At 37.7% G+C, this 24,668-nt stretch overlaps 1 protein-coding gene across 1 annotated transcript; it reads left to right on the forward strand.

Moving 5' to 3' along the window:
- Window positions 1-12,171: 12,171 nt before the first annotated feature.
- On the forward strand, window positions 12,172-12,508 carry LOC308658332 (translation machinery-associated protein 7). Its single transcript, XM_081310891.1, has one exon. The coding sequence runs from the start codon at window positions 12,199-12,201 to the stop codon at window positions 12,391-12,393; it is 195 nt and encodes a 64-aa protein (XP_081167017.1). The 5' UTR covers window positions 12,172-12,198; the 3' UTR covers window positions 12,394-12,508.
- Window positions 12,509-24,668: the final 12,160 nt, after the last annotated feature.

The following is a 24,668-nucleotide window of genomic DNA, read 5'->3' on the forward strand; positions in this document are numbered from 1 at the left end:
CGATTTGCTGAGACTGGCTTTGAACTAGTGATCCTCCTGCCTTGGCCTCCCAAGCAGTGGGATTACAAGCATGTGCCACTGAGCTCACTACAAGTGATGTTTTGGTAAAGTAATTGTCAACTCAAGATCATCTAGATTTTGTTCTATCTTTTAGAAGTCTTACAGTTTTGTATTTTAGGTTTAGATTTAAGATCTATTTTGACTTCATTTTGTGAAGGGTGTCAGGTCTGTGCCTACCTTCTTTTATTTTTCCCCCCGTTTGTTCTGGCATCATTGTTAAAAGATTCTTTCCCCCCACTTTATCGACTTTGCTCCTTCATCAAAGATCAATTTGACTGTGTTTGTGTCAGTCTGTTTCTGAGCTCTCCATCTTGTCCCCTAGATCTGTCTGCCTATTTGCTATGGATTGGATGTGAGGTGTCCCCCTAAAGCTCACTTGTGAAACAATGCAAGAAGTTTTAGAGGAGAAATGATTGGGGTGTAAGAGTCTTAACCTAATCAGTGATTTAGTCCCCTGATGGGGATTAACTGTGTGGTAATTGAAGTGGTAGGGTGTGGCTGGAGATGGCAGGAATTGGGAGCGTGGCCATGGGGTATATATTTTGTATCTGGAGATTGGAGTCTCTCTCTCTCGGCTTTCTGATCACCATGTGAGCTGCTTCCCTTTGCCACACTCTTCTGCCATGATATCCTGCCTCACCGTTGAGTCCTGAGAAATGGAGCTGGCTGTCCATGGACTGAGACCTCTGAAACTGTAAGCCTCTAAATAAACTTTTTCTTCTCTATAATTGTTCTGGTCAGAAAACTGACTAAAACACTATTCTTTCAACCATACCACATTGTCTTGATTATTGTACTTTATAGTAAGTCTTGAAGTCAGATAATGTTAGTTGTCTGACTTTATTCTTCTCCTTCAATATTGTATGGGCTCTGCTGGGTCTGTGTATTAACTTTAGAATCAGTTTGTTTATATCCATGAAATAACTGGCAGAGAGTTTGACTGAGATTGTATTAAATCTTTGGATCAGATTAGGAAGAATTGATAGCTTTACAATATTGAGTCTCCTACCCATGAGCATGGACTATCTTTCCATTTACTTATTTCTTTGATGTATTTCACCGTTGCTTTGTTGTTACCTTCATATGAATGTTGTATATATTTAGTTAGATACATACCTAAATATATCTTTTTTGGGGGAGTTGCCATTGTAAGGGGTTTTGTGTTTTTAATTTCAAATCATACTTGTTCATTTCTTGTATATCAAACTTGTATCCTGCAACCTTACTATGATTGCTTATTATTTCCAGGAGTTTGTTGTTGACACTTTCAGATCCTCTGCACAGATGATGATGTCTCCTGTGTCCAAAGATAGCTTTATTTCTGTTTTCCTCACTAGTATGCCTTTAATTTTCTTTTCTTATTGCATTGGTGAGTAGTTCAACAAAGGAGAATTGTTAGTGAACACTTTTGCTTTGTTCCTAATCTTTTTGGGAAGCTTCATTATTCTCAGCACTAAGTATAATGCTGAAGGTAAGTTTTTGTAGATATCTTTATCAAGTTAAGAAGTTCCCCTCTATTCCTTGTTTTATAGAGAGGTTTTTTGGTTTTGTTTATCATGATTGTGTGTTGAAATTTTGAAAAACACCTTTTTTGCATTTCTTGATATTTTCAGGTGATTTTTTTCCTTTACCCTATTGATGTAATGAATTATACTAACTGATTTTTGAACATTCAATATTTACCTTTCATATCTGAGGTAAATGTTATGGTATGTAATTCATTGTGTAAAATGTTGAATTTAATTTATTAGTATTTTGTTATGGATTTTTGGGGTATCAGTATTCTTTTCTTAAAATATTTATTTTTTAGTTGTAGTTTAACACAATATCTTTAATTATTTATTTATTTTTATGTGGTGCTGAGGATTGAACCCAGGGCCTCACCTGTGCTAAGTGAGTACTCTACCGCTGAGCCACAACCCCAGCCCCTCTATCAGTATTCTTGAGATATAGTTGATATCAACTTTTTACAATCTTCTTATAATGTCTTTGGTTTTGGTATTAAAGTAATGATGGCCCCATAAAAATGAATTAGAAAGCATATGTTAGAAAAAGAAAGATCTAACATCAATTCTCTAAGTTTTCACCTTAATAAACTAGAAAAAGAAGAGAAAATTCCAAAGCTAACAGAAGGAAAGAAATATTAAAAATAATTACATAAATTACTAAGCAAGATCAATAAATCCAAAAGCTGTTTTTTTGAAAATATTGATAAAATTGATAAGCCTCTTGTCAGGATGAGAAACACAAATTATTAATATCATAAATATAATAGGGACATGTCTGCTTCTAACTTCTGAAAGAGATTGTTGAGAACTGGTGTCATTTCTTTCTTAAATTTTGTTAGAGTTTACCAGTAAACCCATCTGAGTGGGCCATTTCCATTTTGGAAAACTATTAATTACTGGTGTAATTTCTTAGTAGATATAGACCAATTTGGATTGTTTATTGCTTCTTATGTGGGTTCTGGCAGATTGTAATTTCAAAGAATTAGATCACGTTATCTGTGTTATTTGATGTGTTGGTTTAGAGTTGTAAATAAAATTCCTTTATTGTTCTTTTAAAGTCAGTAGGATCTGTAGTAGTAATGTCCTTCTTTTATTGCTGACATTAGTAATTTGTATTTTCATGCTTGCTTGCATGTTTTACTCTGGTGAGGGGTGTATCTATTTTATTTTTCTTTCCAAAGAACCAGATTTTGGTTTCATTGATTTTTAAAGTTGATTTTCTGTTTTCAATTTCATTGATTTATGAAATAATTTTTATTATTTCTTTTAGTCTGCTTACTGTGGAGTTAATTTTCTTTTCTTTTTCTAGTTTCCCAAGGTAAAAGCTTGAATGGACTTTAGATCATCTTCTTTTTCTAATATATGAATTAAATGCCATACATTTCTCTCTACTGTTTTTGCTGTATCCTAAAAATTTGTATAACTCATCAAAATTTTTATTCAGTTCAAAATAGTTTTTAGTTTTTTTAAGATTTCTTTTTTCTTTTTCTTTTTTTAAAGAGAGAGAGAGAAGAGAGAGAGAGAGAGAGAGAGAGAGAGAGAGAGAGAGAGAGAGAATTTTTAAATATTTATTTTTCAGTTTTCAGTGGACACGACATCTTTATTTTATGTGGTACTGAGGAACGAACCCAGCACCCCTTGCATGCCAGGCCAGCATGTTACCGCTTGAGCCACATCCCCAGCCCCTTAAGATTTCTTTTTTGACTCACATGTTACTAAGAAGTATGTTGTTGAATCTCTAAGTATTTTTGGATATACCAGCAATCATTTTGTTACTGTTTCTAGTTTAATTCCATTTTTGTGTCAAGTCATACATTGCATAATTTCTATGCTTTTAAATTAGTTAAGGTATGTTTTATGGTTTACAGTGTAGTCTATCTTGATGTTCTATATGAGCTTGAGAAAAATGTGTATTTTGCTAATATTGGATAAAGTAGTCTATAGATTTCAATTATATAGGATTGATTGACAGTATTGTTGATTTAAACTATATCATTAAAGACTTTCTGCCTAATAGATCTGTTCGTTTCTGATAGGGGGTGCTGAAGTAAATTAATCTTTCTCTTTGCAGTTCTATCAACTTTGCCTCTTGCATTTTGATGGCCTGTTGTTAGACACACACACATTAGGGATTGATATGTCCTTTTGGAGACTTGATCCTTTTATCTTCATGTAATGCCCCTTTCTATCACTGATAACTTTTCTTGCTGTGAAATCTGCTCTGTCTGAAATTATTATAACTACTGTTACTTTTTTTGTAGCATGATATATCTTCAGTAATTTAATTCTAAACTATTTGTGTCCTTCTATTTGGTGGGTTTCTTGTGGACAACTTACAGTTGAGTTTTGTTTTTTTGATCACTGGCAGTCTCTTTTAATTGGTGCATTTAGACTACTGGTGTTTAAAGTTATTACTAATATCTACTATGTTTGCTATTGCTTTATATGTTTTTGCCTTTGTTATTTGTTCCAGTTTTTGTATTCCAATTTTTCTATCATTTATAGTTTTAATGGAGCATTTAATGTAATATCATTTTCTCTGCCTTCTGAGCATAAGAATTATTTTTCTTTTAAAAACTTTTTTGGTGGTTTTCCTAGAGTTTCCAGTATGCACTTAGAACTAATCCGAGTCTGCTTTCAAATAACACAATATTGCTTCATGATTAGTGCAGTACCTTATAATAACATAATAATTCTAATTTCTGCTTGCTATCCCTTTTGTAATTCTGTTATTCATTCAGCTTTTACATAAGCATATATACATTGGCATGTGTACAAAATAACAAATACATTGTTGCTATTATGACTTTGAAACAAACTGTTATGTATAGATCAAGTAAGAATATCAAAAGTTTTCAATTTTACCTTTGCTTATTCTCTGTCTTCATTTATGTAAATCTGAGTTTCTGACTTTTCTTCTCTTTAAAGAACTTTTTAAAAACATTTCTTGTGATATAGATATACTGGCAACAAATTCCCTCAACATTTTTTTAAAGACCATTATTTCTTCTTCACCTTTTTTAAAAAAATCTTTTTTGTATTTGTAGATGGACAGCATGCCTCTATTTTTTAGTTTATTTTATTTAATGCAGTGCTTAGGACCAAACACAGTGCTAGGCAAGTGCTCCCACTGAGCTACAGCCCCAACTCTCTTAATTCATTTTTGAAGAAAATTTTTTTCCAGGTGAAGAATTTCAGGTTGGTGGGTTGGTTTTTCCTTTTTTTTTTTTTTTTTGGTCTTAACACTAAATAATTCTCTCCAACATCTTGCATGGTTTCTGAGACATCGGAAGTAATTTTTGCCTTTGCTCCTGTACAGGAAAGGCATTTTTTTTCTTCTGGCTTCTTTGAGAATTTTTTTCCCCCATATTTGACACTGTGTGGTTTGAATGTGATATGGTTTAAATATGGTTTAAGTGTAGAAGTGATGTGTGTGTGTGTGTGTGTGTGTGTGTGTGTGTGTTTGCATGCATCCTTTTTGGTGTTCTCTGAGCTTCCTGGATCTGTGTTTGGTGTCTGACATTAATTTGAGGAAATTCTTAGTTATTATTGCTTCAAATATGATTTTCTCCTGTTTCTCCGCCTCCTTTTTGTTATTCCCATTATGTGCATACAACACTTTTCATAGTTGTCCTACAGTCCTTGGATATTGTGTTCTACTTTTGTTTCAGTATTTTTTCTTTTTGTTTTTCAGTTTTGGGGGTTTCTGTGAAAATATCATCAAAGTCAGAGATTCTTTCCTCAGTTGTATTCAACCCACTAATAAGTCCATCAAAGGTATTCTTCACTTCCATTATAGTTTTCAATCTGTAACATTTCTTTTTGGTTATTAGGAGCCCTATCTTTCTGCTTACATTTCCCATTTGTGATTAGAACCATTTGTGTGTGGTCTAATATATCTAATAGAGCTCTTAATATTTTAATCATAGTTTTTAAAAAATTCCCAGTCTGATGATCCCAACATTTCTGCCATATCTGATTTTGGTGCTTGCTCTGCCTCTTCACACTGTGTGTTTTGTCTTTTAGTATGCCTTGTGTTTTTGTTTATTTGTTTGTTTGTTTTTGTTTTTGGTGTTAGCCAGACATGATGGACATGGGAACTGCTGCAACTAGACCTTTAGTGCTGTGGTGGGAAGGTGTGGGGGTGAGGAAGTGTTCTATCCTTCTCTGTAGGTTGCGGTCTTTAGTCTGTTCCTCTGGACAGTGAATTTCAGAAATGCTTCTCAGTTGCTCCTCCTCCTTTAGGTGGGATGAGATGGCTTGAATGGGCTCATGTTGAATATTTCTCTCCTCCCACATGAAAGGTTAGAGCCTGTTGAAGCTGAGTATTTTCCTTCCCCAAGGTCTGTTAGGCTCTAATAAAGCCACAAAAATTAGGCTCAGATTAAATAATTTCTCCTGAGGCCATACCCTGGCATACTTGAAAGTTTTTCCTTCAAAACACAACCTTTTTCTCTCCCACCGCTTACCCCAAGGCACAATTTTTTTTTCTTCCAAAATTCACTGTGAGAACCTGGTAGATATCCAGCAGTTAAAATTCACAAAATGGGGTCCCTTCATGGATTGCATCCCCCTAAATGTTGTAACTCTCAGACTTATCCACATTGAACTCATAGAATTCATTAATCACGGTTTCAGTTTTATTATGTAAGCTTACTTCCCTTCAAGGTTTTTGATCGTTGAGTTTCTGCTTTGGGGTGTTGTGATTCTCTATATTCACCTGCTTGTCACTCCAGGTTTTTTTTTTAATATTTTTGTAGTTGTTGAGAGACTTTTATATATATATTTTTTTATTTATTCATATGTGGTGCTGAGAATTGAACACAGTGCCTCACACATGCCAGGCAAGTGTGCTACTGCTGAGCCCCAGCCCCAGCCCCAGGTCATTCCAGTTTTGAGGGCAGACATTTGTGCCATGAGCTCATCCTTCTAACAAGTCTAAGGAGAGGTATTGGTTTTTCAGCTTGTTCAGTTTTTTACTTGATGGTACATTGAGTTGGTAGCTTCCAAGCTGCTACATGCTTAGACTATTAACTGAAAATAACAGTTAAGTTTTTAAAATAAAATTTAAAGATAGGTAATTTTATGCAAATACTCTTGAAGAAAATAGATAAGTTCTCTTTGACATTTTTCAGTTGTGGTTTTGATTTCTACCCTATAGTTAACGAGTTTAAAGGATTGTAAGTCAATTTACTACCATCACAAGTTAATCTGAACAATAGATGCAAACTATCTATTTTGACCATTGAATGATTCTGATATTAGTATAACTGTGCAACACTCTTAGGTCATTAGGAGAAAGTCAATATGGAGAGTTTGGTGAAGTGGAAATATAAACTATTTTTTACCAGTTGTTGATCTTTCATTAGCTAGCACTTGACTTCATATCAGTTCTTTTTTATTTCTTTTTTGTATCCTCAAAATAAAAGTATCTGAATTCTGAAATTTGCTTCAGGGAAAATAATTGAATCTCTTGGGCTGGGGTTGTGGCTTAAGTGGTGGAGTGCTTGCCTGCACGTGTGGGGCGCTAGGTTTGATCCTCAGCACCACATTAAAAAAAAGTATTGTATTCACCTAAAACTAAAAAATAAATAAAATAAATAATTGAATCTCTCTTTTTTTTAGCCCAATCAGAATGCTTTCAATTATATTTATTTATCTAAATTTAACAGGCCTGTGACTTTTAATCCCATAGGCTACCCACATGATATTCTGACATTTATTATCTTGCTGAAAGGTGAGCAAAGAAGCAGCTTTTCTATCACTCCAGGGTTTGGGGACTATTGCTTGGTGACAATTGGCTTAGCCCTAGTGCTTTTGTGGGTGGTTGTGTTTGTCTAGTCAGAACTAGGGGTACAGATAACATCATTCCCACTCTGCCTGACTGAGCTTGGCCTTGGATGCTATCACAGATGGGGTTGGAAACTTTCACAGTAGATTACATCAATTTAACCATTATTTCAAGATTATATCTTTTTTGTTTGAATAGTTTAGCTCAGAGATTATACTTTACAGACCCATGCTCCTTCTTAACTAATGTTACTGTCATTTGGTCCTATTCTGATGTCTCTCCCATAGACAATGGCTTTTACTGAGTCATCCTTGGTCTGGTCTTTCCTGATCCTCACTGAGCTATTTGTGAGCCCAGTGAGGATCACCAATGAAATCATCAATCCTTGACTATTGATTTTATCTGTGCAAAACAAACCAGAACAGACAGGGATGGAGCTGTTGACAGAAACTCCTCACTACTGTGCTGGGAAGCATAGGATTAAACTGTATTAGGATGATTAATGTACAGGACAAGGGCTTCTGTTGGCATTTAGTTTGATTCTGGTTAAATCGTTAGCATCAGCATTGTTTGGATAGGATAAAATCTCTAAAGTAATGTCTGTGGAAGTAAATAGCTGATTGATAAAATACTCTTGATTGGTCTTTTCAACAAAGTCTCTGAACAACATCTAGTGGTAGGGCTAGGGTCAGCTGGGTTTCCGACTTCTCATTATAAGATTGTGTTCGTTCCTCACATCTTATTTGGCAGCACAAAAGAATACCTATGGGTCAATAGAGCCAAAGCAATTTTAGAAGGTCAAAATTTAATACATTTAGAGAGAAAAGAGCCAATTTAGATAATTTAAGCACAGAGATTATTTTCTTTGAGTATAGATTGTCCAAGAAGACTCAGATTCTGTCCATGGCTATGCAATTGTGTTTTGGCTGGCTGGCTTATGGGTTATGGTATCTCCCCCCCACCCAAGTAAAATATTGACACAAATGAATTCAATGAGCTGATGAGGAAAGAAGAATGGGTGGAATGATATTGAGCAGATTCTGAGATTCTGTAAACATCCTGCTGATTTGGGAGGATTTGATATTTGGGGTGTGATTTGATATCTTCTAATAGGAAAGGGAATCACAGGCAGCCAGGGGAGCACGCCACTCTTGTTCTGTTCTCTTGCTCCTCCCCTTCTCTGAGAGCTAAGGGCTATGCTCTGCCACCTGGCCACACAGTGTCAATGTTTAGCCCAGTGCTCAGGTCTCGGCCAGCTGTGCATTCTGGTTCTCATGCGGCCCTTTTTTTGTTCTCAGTGATGCCCCTCAGAATAGCTGGGACTTATGTGTGCACCCGGAAGACAAGTTAGGTGGTCCTAGACCCTAACAACTCCAGTCCAAACCTAAATAAAAGAGGGGCAGCACCCTGTACCAGCGGATTACACACTTGATATAGGAACTAAGAAACCTGAGCTCTCTTCTCAGCTCTGCTCTGGAGTTGGACGGTCAGCTTTCAGAGGGCCGATGAGTCTGTGTTACACTGCCCTGCTTCTTATAAGACTAAGCTTTGTCCTTACTGCAACCCTTCTACTTAAATAATTCAGGAACATTGAGCTCTATGTACTGAGGTTAGGGGAGGCAGCTGAAACCTTTGTGGACTGAGCTTTCTATTTCCCTGTGAAAAGACCTCCTTTAGTGCTTCTCTCTGGGCAGTCTCCACCTGGTGACACAGAAAGGGGCTGTGGAGCCAGCTGTGGGTGAAGCAGCTGAGCATGGGTGTGGTCTCAGGGGGGGTCTAGCCTTCACACGGAGTGTCTTTGGTGCATTGATTGAAGCTGGTGGTAAGAGGCTTGCCCTTTGTGCCTTCATATCTGTCAGTTATTGGCTGTGGGGCTGCAGGGTGGGAACTGAGGGCATTGTGATTTCCTCATTGTGGCAATACTCCTCAGCAGAGGGCAATTCTCTTGGGAATTGAGCAGCTGGGAGAAGGGAGCTAACCCTCAGGAAAATTGCGGGAGGATGTGCTGGCTGGGTGAAAGGGATCTGAGAGGCAACTAAATGACATCTTACACCTCCATACAATGCAATGTCCGTGAGGGCTGGGACTTTTGTTTTGCCTGGTGTTATAACTCTAGTATACAGAATAGAGTCTGGTATATGATAATAGATCTTCAAATAAATATCTGTTGAATGATGTAATGAACTTATTGAACTGGCCCAGGCCGGGTCTCTGGGATACAATGATGAATTAGCTGTGGGCTAATGGGAATTTAGATACAAGTAATTAAAACAGTGTTTGGTAAGCACTGTCATGGGAAGAGCAGGGAGGGCTAGGAGCACACAGTCAGGACACTACAACCCAGAATTGGGAAGAGTAGGTATTGTAGGCCTTGTGGTAAGGTGAAGGACTGTGCTTCCCAGTGCAGTTATTCATGGTCAGTGGAGGGCATGTAAATAAAATTGTAAACACACCCGCAAGATTGCAGCCTTGCTCTGAAGATTCTAGTTCTGTTTTGTTTCACCTGTGATTCCTGTCTCAGATAAAATGATCAAAAGGAGGAAAAACCTGAGCTCTAGGACCCATCACATCTGTCCCTGGTCTCTTTCCTTGTATGCACAATGAAAGGGTTGAACTTGAATTTCCTTTGGGAGCTGTCCTGCTTTGAGTCAAGGGAAGGGCATGTACACTGGGCTCTGCCTGTCTTCTGGTAGGAAGCTTGGAAATGCCAGACAGGCAATTAGTACTGCCAACCAGCCAGTATTCCCTGGTGTCTAGGGATCCATTGGGGCATTTGGGAGTTGGTCGTTTTTCCCCTCTAAAGGCGTCAGTGTCACATTCGAGTGCTAAGGAGGTAGATCAGTTTTTAAAAAGAGAACCTGAGTGTGCTGAGGAAAACAAGCAGCTACCACAGTGATCCTTCCACCCCACTCAGCCTGGTAATTGATGAGATCACCTGTATGGTCTGGTCCACCTGAAAAATTCTACACTGGATGGATGTGAATGGCCTTCCTCAATATTTTAAAATTTGTTTTTTGGGAACGTGTGTGTGTGTGTGTGTGTGTGTGTGTGTGTGTGCGCACATTCGTGTGCATGGATGTACTAGCTAATGCACATATAATTGGGGAAAAGGCTACATGAGTTGGCTTGGGGGAATGTCTTCAACTCAACGTGAGTTTTAATGTTGGATAGTCATGTGCCTGTTAGACATTTCCATAATTCATCTTGGAAAATGGGGATAAAAGGAACTTGGGTAAAATATAAAGGCATTATTGAAATGTCATAGAGTAGTTACATAACATTGATTATATAAAGCCTGAGGGTAGGGGCAGGAGAGGATTTATTATTCAGAAACTTCTAGTAATTTGAAGACATTCAAAAACATCAGTGTTCTCATGTTTATCATGTTTGTTGCTAACTTTTGGCAGGACATTTTTTTTGAAGGATTTTAGTTCTTTTGAGTCTCAAGTCAACCTGAGCCTAGGGGTGGGTCTCTGGCTTAATATCTCACCTCTGCCCCATTCTTGTGTTACTTTTTTACCCCTGGATGGGTACTCTTGATTGGCTGCTGCCTTTCCCACCCCTTGGAACACTGGCCTTGAGGTCTGCCATGTTTAATGGGACCCACCCTGCTAGATTATTTTCTGGTTTTGTGCTTGAATTACTCTAGCTTCAGAGCTCTGATTGAAGGGGTATAATATGTCAAAAAATAGGTGGTTTGATTTACCAGATATTAATTTTTTTGCAAGATGATAGTTCTTTAAAAGGAGATAGTCTCTGAATACTAGTTAGTCATAAAATGTATTTTATGTAAGCTTGTCTAATGTTAGAATACTTGCAAAAATTGAGACTGGTGCATACTGCCATGGCTCACTCATTAATTAAACACCAATGTAAATAACAACAGTGTGGTGTGTTGGCAGGAGCTGTGTCAGGTAGTAGGAGAGGCTGGTTTCTGGTATTGCTTGGTCACAACCTGTGGCAAGTAGCATGGCCTGGCTTGGCTTCAGTTTCTCCACAGAACTAGATCATCTTTAAGGATCCTTCTAACTCTTTGAGCAAAGCCCAAGGTTATGTAGCTGAAAAGCTTTGCCAAAGCAGCAAGATATGTGTTTTCATTCAGGTATCTTAAATTCATCTCCCTGAACTTTGGGTCAAATCTCGACTTGTGAAAAATGAAACCAAATAGCAAAGGCTCCAGCTTATCAGACACCCTAACTTAATTTTGATCAAATGTTGTTTTTCTATGAAATAGATTACTAAGATAATAATATGCTTGGGTGAAGGGTATTGGCTCTAGACAAAGGGATTGCTTTTTAGCCTGGCCAGTTCTTGAGAGGGAAAGCTGATATTGTCATCAGAACCGTGGTGCCTTCTCCCTTGGGAAGCTCGCTGCCATATAAGCCAACACATACATTACCCTGGGGGCATACATGGAAATTTATGCTGGAATCAGTCAGACGTGTTCATGTATTTCCATTTTCTTTCTTTTTTTATTAGTTATACATGACAGTACAATGATCTTGACATATCATACATTTGAATCAAATGGGGTATAATTTCTCATTTTTCTGAGTGCACAGGTTGCAGAATCACATTGGTCATGCAGTCATGTATATACATACAGCAATACTAGTGTCTATTTTATTCTGCTGTCCTTCCCTTCCCCCTTCCCCTCCCCTCCCCTCCTATCACTTCTCTCTATCCAATCTAATGTCTAATGTGACACTCTTCTTTTTTCCCCCCCCTCACATCATCATACATGTATTCTGTGTATAACGATGAGGGTCTCCTTCCATTTTCTTAAGCAAAACCTAACCCATGTGTGGAGCAAGGTCTGGGGTAGGGGCGGAAGGTGCCATGTCCGGCCGGGAAGGTGGCAAGAAGAAGCCCCTGAAACAACCTAAGAAGCAGGCCAAGGAGATGGATGAGGAAGATAAGGCTTTCAAACAGAAACAAAAAGAGGAGCAGAAGAAACTTGAGGAGCTAAAAGCGAAGGCCGCGGGGAAGGGCCCCCTGGCCACAGGTGGAATTAAGAAATCTGGCAAAAAGTAAGCCGATTCTTGTGCCTGAAATGATGGTGACTGTTGATTCCATTCCTATTTAGACATCTGGATCCCTGCTGTAACATCTTTTGTGACCTATAGCTAGAATGAACTGTTATGTTGGAGTCTGTTGTAAATTTAATAAACTTTTTTTAAAAAAATAATAAAACCCAACCCATGTGGAAATTGTCATATTTGAATTGTTTTCCTTTTCAGAGGGAAGGTATGAAATACTGGACAAAGGGAGAAAGGGCTTTTTCAGGGAGTATTCTGTCTTCTTTTTGTAGGGAAGAACCCACTTCTGAGGCAGAACTGTCATCAAATGTCATTCGTATTATGACCCATCTCATAAACAGAACTCTTCCCCTTTGCAGATAGGTGCACTGATGCGGTGATGGCCAGTCAGGATTACTTAATGTCTCATTACAGTAAGAGACACCTTTAGGGCTATTAGCTGTTAGTTACACTAAGCAGAAGTAAACAGAAAACTGGTAGAATAAGATCTAGGAGGATTTGCATGGTTTGCCCTTCACAGTCATTTAAAAGAAGTTCCATAGGGGTAGAGTAGTTAGAATGGGTTAGTTACTGCTGAGAGCCATAGCCGAGTCCAATGACGCATGGCATTTTTGCCAGAATGGAGTGGTTGAGAGGTAATGCCAACAAGCTATTGAGATGATAATGGTTATGTTAAGCTGTGTATATTAGACCCCTGCTGTCCGCCTCAGCCTGCTACTTTGGAGTTCTCGTGGGGATTCCTGGAGAGTTCCCATTGGTTGGGGAAGTGCCAAAGGAGGGATTTTCTGGTTGGTGGTTCCTGGAGGAGCCGCATGGCGTTCGGGAGAGTTCCTGGGGAGCATGTGTGGAGTGTGCTAGTGGAGTTCAGAAATAAAGTTTGTTCCTGCTTCAGTGGCTCGTGATTTGTGCCCAGCCAGACTGCGGCAAGTTATTTGAGTTATTCCATCAATCCTATATCAGAATTGCCTGATCTTGCATGGACACTGCAGTTGGAATGGGCAGAACTCAGCTGACCTGCTGGTAGGGAAATACAGCCTCTGTTCATGTGGTTATTTCCATAGGCGGGTTTAAGCTACACATAAGAACATTTCATACAATTTCAGATTTGTTTGTTTGTTTTGCAACATGATAAATTGGATAAGAAGAAATAATTGTTGTTTATTTGATGGTAAGTGAGCCTTAGCTCCCTCGTAGCCATTCATTCATGGCTACTGCAAGATGAGATGACGCTGGCACGCTGGGGGTTAATGTACTACAAGAGAGGGAGCAATTTTCTCTCACCTCATAAGGAGAAAAAGACTCAGTAATGGATTTTACTTCCCTCCTTGATTTATTAGATTTTACGGAAAATTTAACGTGGTATGTCCTTTGTAGCAAATCACTGAATGAAGGCATTTCACTTTGAGGAAATCCTATACACTAAAAAAGGAATTCAGCAATTAGTAAGGAAAAATTCACATGAGCAAAAGTTTCATTTTACTTTACAAAAGGCTCTTTTAGTGAGCCAATTCCAGTGCTTTAAAAAGAACATGCTAAGTGAGGAACATAGCCTGTTTCCTGAGTAATGACTTCAGGTAAATTGACACAAACACAGCCAAATGTTCTGGATGCCCAGCAGGACCTAGAAGAATCAGCTAATTTATAATTATAATGCCCATGTGCCCTGGCAGCAAACTTTCCACCCTCTTGAATGCAAAATTGTACTTTAGTTCTCAGGAAGGTTTTCTTCTTTTTCTTTTTTCTTATCCCTTTTTTTCTTGCTACCTCTTTGCCTTAGACAAGAAGCTCTTTGGGTAACACCTTTTTATTTATGAGAAAAAACATTTAAATCTTTTATTTTTTGTTTAAGTTAGTTTTTTACCAGAGAAGAAGGGGTCATGTACGGTATGTTCCTGGAGACTAAATTAACTAATGGAGTTTGTAGGTTGAGTGTTCTGAGAAAATATTTGGGAACTGAACTTATAAACAGAAGTCCAGTGTTCAGGGCCTTAGAGAAATAATGATGGCTTCTGCCCACTGAACATTTTGTGCTGTGGGTCAAGCCAAAGGTGAGAGAAGAGGGAAAGAGCCACAGAGTTTGTCAAAGTTGGGGCTATGTTTGGACCAACCTGATTGTGTGGTATTTTTCTTCTAAGCTATGATATGTGCAAGTTGTTATTTAGAACAACTGATGAAATCATCTAATAAATATGTTTGTGGATGATTGGGTGGGCTATTAAGGGAAATCCAGAGCTGGGTTTGAAGTTGTTTTAAGACCACTGGACCCTGCCTGGAACGAGGGTTGCAAATTGCTTACAAGAACCACTATCTGACTGGAGCTCTTTCTATCACTGAATTTAAGACCCTGAAGGATTTTTTTTTTTTTTTTTTTTTTTTTTGGTACTGAGGGTTGAACCCAGGGGCACTTAACCACTGAGCCACATCCCCAACCCTTTTAAAATATTTATTTAGAGACAGGGTCTCTCTGAGATGCTTAGGGCCTCATTAAGAAGGTTTTCTTAGTGAGAAGCTGAGGCTGCCTTTGAACTCACGATTCTCCTGCCTCAGTCTCCTGAGCTGCTGAGATTACAGGCGTGCACCACCATGCCAGGATTTTTAAAATCATTATTGTTAGAACCTCCTATTTTAAACAAATAGGCTTGCAAAAAAAAAAACAGAGTACTAGTGTCTCTTGCTAAAATGAGGAGGAGGAGGAGGAAGGAGAAAAGGGAAGAGGTAAGGAAGAAGACAGTTCAGAAATTCTGAATATGCTTTTTTTTTTAATACACTAGGCTTTTAATTGTTGACTATTTGGGGTGTGTGTGTGTGTGTTTGTGTATGTGTGTGTGTGTGTTATCTCCTCTTTCTTGAAGTGAGCAGGGAGCCGTCTGAAGAATCAGGATGATTTTTTTATAGCAGCAAACATTCTAACTTTTGTTTGTTGTGTGCCCAGGAAGCAGAGATCAACAAAGCATGGCCCTTGTCTTCTGTCTTCACATTCCTTCCTTTCTATTTCCTTATTTAGTCTGAATTTTAATATGTAATATTCAAGTGGCCTCATAAAGCTCATTTCCTTCTAGTGAGATTTTCCAGAAAGCCTACTGTCGTTCATTGGAAAATACCCAATTGGTGGTGTGGCCCTTTAACTTTATGTGCACCTAAAAGCCCAGCATCTGCTTCTGGTCAGCTGGGTCTATGTATGCCCCCGGACATTTGCTCTTCCCTTTATATGAATATACTTGTATATTCATATAAAACAAGTAAAGGCAAAATTTTACTTCTTAGGGGCCATTCATTGAATAATTGGTATGTTATTTTCATTCTTGCAGAAATGGATTGTAACTGTTGCTTAGAATAGGAAACTAGTAAAAACTGACTTTGAAATGACAGTTACATAGAAACATTGTTTAAAAAAAAAATCACAGAAAGAGCAAAAGCACAATGGTGGCAGAGTTCAGAGTTTGCCAGGGAGGTGAGGGTTTGGGGAACACATTTTCAGATGAAATGTAGCTGCCAGAGAGACTCCTTCTTAAAGAAAGGACTCACAAGGGATTACAGATGAGAGAGAGAAAATGTGAAAGAACTCCACCCATCTCTAAGGAGGCAGATACCAACTTGCCCTTGCAACCAAGGCAGTCTTGTTTGTGCAGAATAAGCACAAGTACTTCTCATGGAAAGATTTTTTTCCTCCAGGTAAAACTTTAAGATAGTCAAAGTCTCAATAGTTTCTAAACACAATTAAGCACCAAGTGATCTCAAACTCAGTCAGTGCCTGTTGTCTGTCATATTTATTACTAACATCCAGTTTCCCTCTAAACAATGTCTTGGTTTCCATGGTAAATTACATAGACATGCCAATCAGGATCAGCCTTTGGAAATGTGACCTTTATTGAATTAAGTTTTTACATCATAGAATCCTATTTTGGCTGTTAAAGGTTTTTATAATCTAAAACAGAAAATTTGAGAAATGGTTTTCCGTGTGGAGAGAGGATGAATGTTTTTGTCTTCTGTTAAGGAAAAATGCAGGGGCAACTTCACAGGTGCCTCTCTAGGAGATTTCAGCTTTCTTTGCACAGGGTCAAGAGAGGAGCAGGAAATAAGACTTTATGTGACATATGCATATGCATATCTTTACATAACTAAGGTTAAAAACAACTTCTTTTTCTGCCAAATGTATACAAAAAGGCTGCCAGAAGTTTTAGTCTCAGAATATTAGTGAAAACACTGAATGACAGCAATCTGCTTAAGCCTAGAGCCTGCCATCGTTAGAAGATTCAGGGGAAGACAGTTAATTTGCTGTGGCTGCTATAATGATGAGGAGACATATGTAGATATTGTCACCTAATGACAGCATTGAAACAGAGTTCTTTCCTTATGGTGTTGGGTGTTTAGTAGTCCTGAGGATGCCCTTCTCTCAAATGCTCCCCCACAAACGGTGAGTCTGATGGCAACAAATGTAGTTCAGTGATTCATCCAGTAGGGAGAAGCCACTAGCTCATACAGGAGTGCCTTGGTCTCCTTCAGTCTGTTCTTTCACGTTTCTTGCTAGTTCAGTGTCCCCTAGTGGTAACTTGACTTATTAATGAAGGAACTATTCACAGCAAATAGACTGTGAGACCCAAGGGCGTCGTGGTCTCTTTCATTAATATTTATAATGCATACAAATTCTGAGGGCCTACTAAGTGCCAGGCAGTTTGTCCTTTCAGGGGCCTTCTGAGTAAGAGATTAATATGACCACTGCATAGATAGGAAAACGGAGGTGCAGGGAGCTAAACTGGCATAAAGTTGTAAGATGTAGAGCCAGAACTCGAAACTGGAATGTCTGAGCCTTAGTCCTGGTTGTTTGTTTTTTCTTTTTACTGTACTCTACTGTTTCATGATCTCAAGATGACAAACATTTTCCAGATACAAATGAGGCACAGAGGCCCTAGGACAAAGAGCCTTAAGAAGACTGGGCCTATCTTACCTCACCTGGGTTGCCTCTGACCTTCCTGACTCTGTGAGTACTGAGAGGTCACAGGATGCAGTGAAAAAAGAACTGGCTTTCATCTAGATACACTGGGTTTTAAATCCTAGTGCCACCACTCTGCCATTCACTCAATAGCTATTTGTTGAGTACCTACTCTAGGCCCTAGAGTTGTAGTGATGTGGAAGATAAAAAATATTCTTGTCACGTTTTTTATTCTTTCTGGCCCACAGTTTGTCACATGTATAGATGGGGTGGTGTGTCATTGAACATTTGGGGAAGGCAAATAAAGTTATCCAACGCATTATGAGAAGAAGAGTACTTGGCAACTGAAGGCAAAAATGGCAACATTGTTGGCCCAGTGCAAAGCCAGCAAGCTGAGGACATTCCAATTGGTCCAACATTCTCAGAAGCCTCTTTCAGGCCAGCTGTCGGCAAATGCAAGGAATTACTTGCACCATCACATGTAATTAGCCAGCTCCTGAATTCTCCTTGTGATGTTAGAGGAATGAGTGGTCTCTCCATCCATCCCAAACTCTGGAGTCTCACTAGGGTCTCCAAAAATGAAGATGGCTTGCAAGTGTACAATTGAGGATCAAAGTCCCCATGAAGGCAATGGGAAAATTCAGTCTCTTTCTCAGCAAAATGGTGGTGTCTAGATATGTGAGATGACATCTTTGGAAGAATATATTTAAAATAGAGGATGGTAACACGCTTTTTTCTATGAACAATATTTTCTCATAGAAATGATAATATATTTTATAGAACTTTTGGTTTCTCAGAACTATATTGTTCCTTAAGAAAAAATTTCTTTTTAAAATAATGATTGAGAACACTATCTTAGGAAACTCAAGAAGCATTGAACCTTAGAGGATGAGAAGAAATTGAAGATTTTCTAATTCAACCCTCTCCTTTAAGACTAGAACGCAAGTGGGAATATGTGTCTTGTGCAAGGTCATTATTATTATTATTATGTGTGGTATTGATCCCAAGGCACTTTACCACTGAGCTATATCTCCAGACTTTTATTTTATTTTAAGACACTCTTGTTAATTTGTGATCCTCCTGCCCCAGCCTCCCACTTGGCTGAGATTACAGGCATGGACCTGGACCAAGGTCCTTCTCATTCATTTAACAAATGTTTGCTTTGTGCCTATCATTTGCTAGGTTCTGTGCTGTTCTACATACTGGAGATAAGATAGTGAGTAAAACAGACATAGCCACTGTTTTCGTGGACTTAGATTGTAACGGGAAAGGGAATAACTAATAAAATTTCAACAAAAAGTATTCAGAAGGTCAGGCAATGATGAGTATTAAGAAAACATGATTATCAAGATAAAGGATAAAGGTTGTTGGAGGGGATTATTCTTTTAGGCAGAATAATTCAGTGATGTGACAGTTGAGCAGATCCTGAATGCCAGGAGGAAGTGGGCTATACGAATATCGGGAGGAAGAGTACTCCTGGCAGACAGAATAGCAAGTGCAGGGCCCCCCAACCCCCACCCCGAGGCAGACTCATGCTTCAAGGTCAAGGTGGTCAGAATGCACTGGGGAGGGCATGAGTTGCAAGGACTGTGATCTGAGAGGAGTGAGGGGAAGACACCTCACTCCTGGTAAGGGTTCTGAGCTATTAGCTCCTGAGAGTTTTGAGTAGGGGGCAAATCTGATCTGATCTGTTTTAAAAGGATGGCAAATGAACCAAGGTCAGACTGGAGTCTGGATCTTTTTTTTTTTTTTTTTGGAGGCGGGGACCAGGGATTGAACTCAGGGGCACTTAACCACTGCTCCATATCCCTAGCCCTATTTTGTATTTTATTTAGAGACAGGGTCTCACTGAGTGGCTTAGCAGCCTTGCTTTTGCTGAGGCTGGCTTTGAACTCATGATCCTCCTGCCTCAGTCTCCTGATCCACAGGTGTGTGCCGTCAGGCCCAGCTGCAATCTGGAACTTTTTAAGGTAGAACCCACACTATAGCAGGCAGCACCACAGAGTTTTAGCTGAAATCAAAGAACAGATCTTAGAAAAATTTATGAAATCCGTATATTTTTAGTATTACCAGGACTGATACTTTCAACCAGAGTTTGGTACATACAAAATGATAAAAATTATGCTCACCCCTTTTCTTTTCCTTCTCTCTCTGAAGGAGAAACATTTACATTATTTAACATATCTTCATTAGAAGCCTTCATGACAATACACACACACACACACACACACACTCACACTTACACACGTGTATACACACAAATATGGAAAAAACAAAACAAAACCATGTGCCTCCTGATGAGAAGCCATGCAGCCTGTTTAAGGTTTAAGTGAGTGGAGGAAGAAGCTTCCCTCAGAGGCCACCTGTCTTATCCCACGGCAGGTGTTTTTAACCTTAACTGGTCAACCTTTGCTTGTTTCCAGCCAGGAATTATCAAGTCACATTCTCCCTCATGAAATACAAAAACCAGGAGTTCAAGTAATTTGAAATGTGCAAAATTTAAAAGGATTTTACACTTGTGAAGAAAGAAGTTTAATACAGTTCCTTAAATTGAGAGGATTATTATTTTTTCATTTCTTATTTGATAAGGTATTTTTCTTTCATTTAATGCGATAAAGTTCATCAAGTTGCACTGAGTTCAAAATCCCTTCAGTGTCACTGGCATGTTGTCTTTCAGACATTCTCTGACAGCAACAATAATAGCTGCTGTGGACTGAGAAATCTCTCTGGGGCCAGATTTGTTGCCTATTCTACCTCCAGTCTGTAAACTCACCTGCAAGGTGCATGCCGTTGTTCCCATTTTAAAGAAAACTGAGGCTCAGGTTAAGTAAGTGGTCCACATCTACTCAGTCAGCAAGGGTCAGAGCTAACAATTGAACCCTGGATTCACCAGGGGCTAGCTTTCTATCCACACCATGTCATGGTCAAGAATAATGGAGAATGAGCCAGGCCCGATGGTGCACACCTGTAATCCCAGTGGCTCAGGAGGCTGAGGCAGAAGGCTCTGGAGTTCAAATCCAGCTTCAGCAAAAGCGAGGTGCTAAGCAACTCATTGAGACCCTGTTTCTAAATAAAATACAAAACAGGGCTGGGAATGTAGCTCAGTGGCCGAGTGCCCCTGAATTCAATCCCTGGTACCCCCAACCAAAACAAAAAATAATGGAGAATTAATGAATTAGGGTGATTTAATATAGTTAGGGTATCAAATGTGCATTCCTGCTCTGCTATTAGTAAATACTTGCTTTAGAGTAAAGGAATCACAGATTTCAGGGTTTGAGAGACTTTGGAGACCATTTAGTCTAAATTCCCTGTTGATTCCTGCAAAACTTAGAGAACTTTCTTTCCAGCTAGGCTTGTGCATCTCTAGTGATGTGGAACATCCAAGGCAATATTTCCATCATTGGGACTGTTTTGAAAATCACAAAGTTCCTCCTTACACTGAGTCAACATCAGTCTCTCTTTCAACTTCTGAAGTCATGCAGAACAGTCAGCAGCTATGTACTAGAAGTTAGTAATCAGGCTCTGTAGTAGAAACTAACTCCTTTTATACCTGAGTTTTTTCTCATATGATATATGAGGCCAGGTTTCCACCTGGGTTACATTCTGTGCACACTTTTGAGTTCATCTCTATCCCTTTTAAAGAGGGGCAACCAGGACCTCAGGGAGTTTTGCTGGGGTCAGGCCATATGTCTGTCACTGAGTGTAGGATCATGTTACTGTTGACTCATGGTGAGGTTTCCACTGACTCAAGTCTGGCAGTCTCTTTTACCCACATTACTGTTAATAAAGCACGTCTTTCTCATCCTGTATTGGAGTATTTGTTAGTCCTATTTGTCAGTATTTATCTTTATTAAAAGTTTCTTTATAAAAATATTGAAAAAGGTGTAGTTCCTTGCTCAAGCTTTTCAAAACATTTGAATTCTAACTTCAAGGAAAACAAACCCTACTGAAAAGAAAATCACTCTGCTTCACAGACAAATTTTTATTTCTTTTGCATGATGTCATTTGTTTTCATTGTGTAGATGATGTTTTGTAGAACAGATAGAAATTTGTGTATGTATTATTTTTAACATTGTAAGAAATGTACCTTCTTCACAGTGGGTAGATTACAGGTTTGGGCCTGGAGACATCTTCTGACTTCCTGGCAGATTAGTTTGCATCAGTCTGTTACCTTGATCTCAGTTTGCAGCAAAATGTAGCATGTGGAGGAACTTGAGATCTCAAGGAGATGTCAAATTCTTAAAAGCCTTGTCAATTTACTATCTCACTGTGAATTTTTCTAGATTTTCAGGTATTTGGAACAAAGGTGAAAATGAGGCTTTGAACAAAATAATGAAGTTCTTTTAATGACTGAATTGTGATATTATATCAAGAGAGAAATTCAGTGAAGGTTTACCCTTTAGCAAAAGTGGTAGTGAATGAGGCCCCAGCATAGGCAAATGGTAAGGACTTTAGGTCCAGCTGATTTTTCTAAACTCCAAAGTAGACATTTATAGCACTTTCATTTCTTACTCTGGAAAAAAAAAAAAGTAGCACAAAACATATAGGGAGATAGTTTCTTTACTATCTGCTTAGTATCAGCAACATTTTAGATATGCATGCCTAGAGTAAAAGCCCAAGAAAATGATATATGAGTTCACCATTTTTTTCTCTACAGAATAACTCAATACTGTTTGAAAATATAAAATTGAAAAAAATTTTGTGATTAAAATAAACAGGAAATTTGGTGAATAGTGGCAAGATTTAAGTTAACCTAGAGATAGATAAATTCTGTAAGTTGAAAGAATTTTGAGTCACTTTTGCTTCTTACAAAGTGAAATATTCTTTACAAAAATTCCCAAATCACAAAATATAAGCTTTGCTCGGATTTATCCACCACATTTGTAATGGTTTTTTGTAAAAGGAAGTCAATTAAGAACTGCAAAGATATTTCAATTGCTTTATTTCTACACTATGACCACATATTTTTATTATTATAACTGTGTAGTATACATTTTAATAAAGTAATATGTGATTAAATCACTTCATCATCCTTTCATTTTAAAATCTAGTCTTTTTTCCTGTTTATTTTCTAGTGAAATTTGTATTTTTTCATTAAATTTCAGAAAAATCTTTATTATTATTAAACATATATGTTCTAATACTTCTACCTAGAAGAATTGTCAATTTTATAGTATTATGTCTTCCCATCAAATTAAATTAGATTAATTTGCAATTCATTTTAGTGCATTTCGTATTTTTTGATATGATTTTGAAAGTTGCTTCAAAAAATACAGAGTTTGGGTAAGCTAATTGTTGTGTAAGCTAGGTCTGATTTTTATTATGAAAATAATATTTTCTATTTATTTTTTGAGTTCTGTTAGTGTATAAAATCCAATTTATCTCACTTTAGCTTATAAGCGATTGCCTTTATAAATTCTATTAAAGTTTTTTAGTTAATTCTCTGTGGTCTTATAGGTAATTTCTTGATAATCATAATTCGGTCTCCTTTTAACCCATAGTTCACAATCTCTTATTTGCAATTCAGTTTGAAAAGGAAAGCTTATAAGCTTGGCACCAAAACCTGATTGATTTAAATAGATATGAGGCTGTTTATAGTCTTAATGATTCTACTTTGTGTGTCTATTCACACATTTTAGTGTAGAAATATTATTGATTACAGATTACTGTTATTACATGACATAGTAAATTAACTTTCCCTAAATCTGAAAACTTCTAAATTTCGCAATTCGTCCAACCCCAGAGTCAAAAAAAAAAAAAAAAAAAAAAAGGAATGCAGACTATGTTTATATCTTCTTTTCTTTTATCTTTCTTATTGGGTTAGCTAGAATTTTCAGTGTGAAAGAAGTGGTAACTTGTTTGACCTTAATGAAAATGTAATGGTCTAGTGAGTTAGAATTGAGTGTGATAGTGGTTAGAATCAAGTTAGACATTCTTTATCATGATTAAAAAAGCAAAGGCCTTTCTAAAATTAGTTTGCCAAAGAGACAGCTTTTTCTTTTGAATTTACATCCTGTGTTTATTGTGATGATTATATTGTTTTTCTACTTTGAGGTTATGGTATTTTGCATCACTGACCCTGGTTTTCATCCCAGTCATATGACTTTATGGTTCCTCTCACTAAAAGGGAAGAGTATCATTTCTCTATCCCTTGGCTTTGGATCCCATCAGGTAACTGGCCTTTCTTAAAATTGGCTATTATAATGAGGCAGAAAGGATAGTATGCTGGTTCTGAAACTGCCTTAAAATCTTTCATATTTGTTTGCTCTCATGCCCCCTGCTAACATCATGAGAAGAATATTCTTTCAGGTCCAAAAAAGATAAGAGATATGTGGAGCAGAACCTGCCCAGATGAGGCCAGCCTAGATCAATCACCTTCCATCCAAACCACCTGAACTTGAACTCATGCGCCTTGTTGCATGCTGCTGAGGTTTGTAGTGGTCTTTTATAAAGCACTATTATCATAAAGGTTGGCTGATGCAAATGTATTCTTGGCTGATTATACTATTAAATTTTAGCATTAAGCTGCTTTACATTCATGAAACAAGCCTGAAATTCCTGAAATAATAAAAAATTTTTTATTATTTTAACATGGAGCTGGAATATATCCACTTAAATGTTTCTTTAGAACTTTTATGTCTTCACTTGTTGGTCAACTTGGGCTGTTTCATTTTCGCAGTTTAGGATATTAAAGTTATGCTATCATTATAACATGTATTGAGATTTTCCCTAATTCCAATTCCAATATACAACAGCATATCCCAACTGTTGATCTCTGGAAGACTTCTCATGAATCCCTGTATAATAAAAATAATACAAAAAAATCTAATGGTTTGAAAATCTAAGTTGATATAAAGAATAGTCCTAAATCCTGAGATTATGTATGACCTGTGTTCTCAATGTTAGATTATTTATTCCTTTGAAAAATGGGCTGATAAAATGATAATAATGATAAAGAATATTTCTACTAGGAAAAAAATTTTAGAGCTGGCAATCCCATGTTGGTTTTTCAGACTCCCTTACACCCCTCCCAAGCTTTCATAGTTTATGAAATTCAGAAGTTGGGAAGCCCTTGTTAGAATGTAAACAGCACAATTTAAGCAGCACATGATAAATATAAAATTGTTGTGTCATAAGAACTGGAATTATTCTAAAGCAGTGTAAAATAGTGGTTGAGAACATAAGCTGAGTGACCTCTAGCCCTCATTTAACCATTCCAAGAACCACTATCCTCTCATCTACAGAACAGGGCTGGGAAGCAGGTTCCTTGCATGTCTGTTATGAGGTTATAAGTTATCTGGTGTTTAACATAATGCTGTGTATTTAGTAAGTTCTCAATA

This window comes from Spermophilus citellus (assembly GCF_964194105.1).
Source record: "Spermophilus citellus genome assembly, chromosome: 10".
Taxonomy (NCBI): Eukaryota; Metazoa; Chordata; class Mammalia; order Rodentia; family Sciuridae; genus Spermophilus; species Spermophilus citellus.

Bases quoted from the DNA above. Each gene is read 5' to 3' on its own strand.
- LOC308658332 (XM_081310891.1), top strand. From the start codon at position 12,199: ATGTCCGGCCGGGAAGGTGGCAAGAAGAAGCCCCTGAAACAACCTAAG.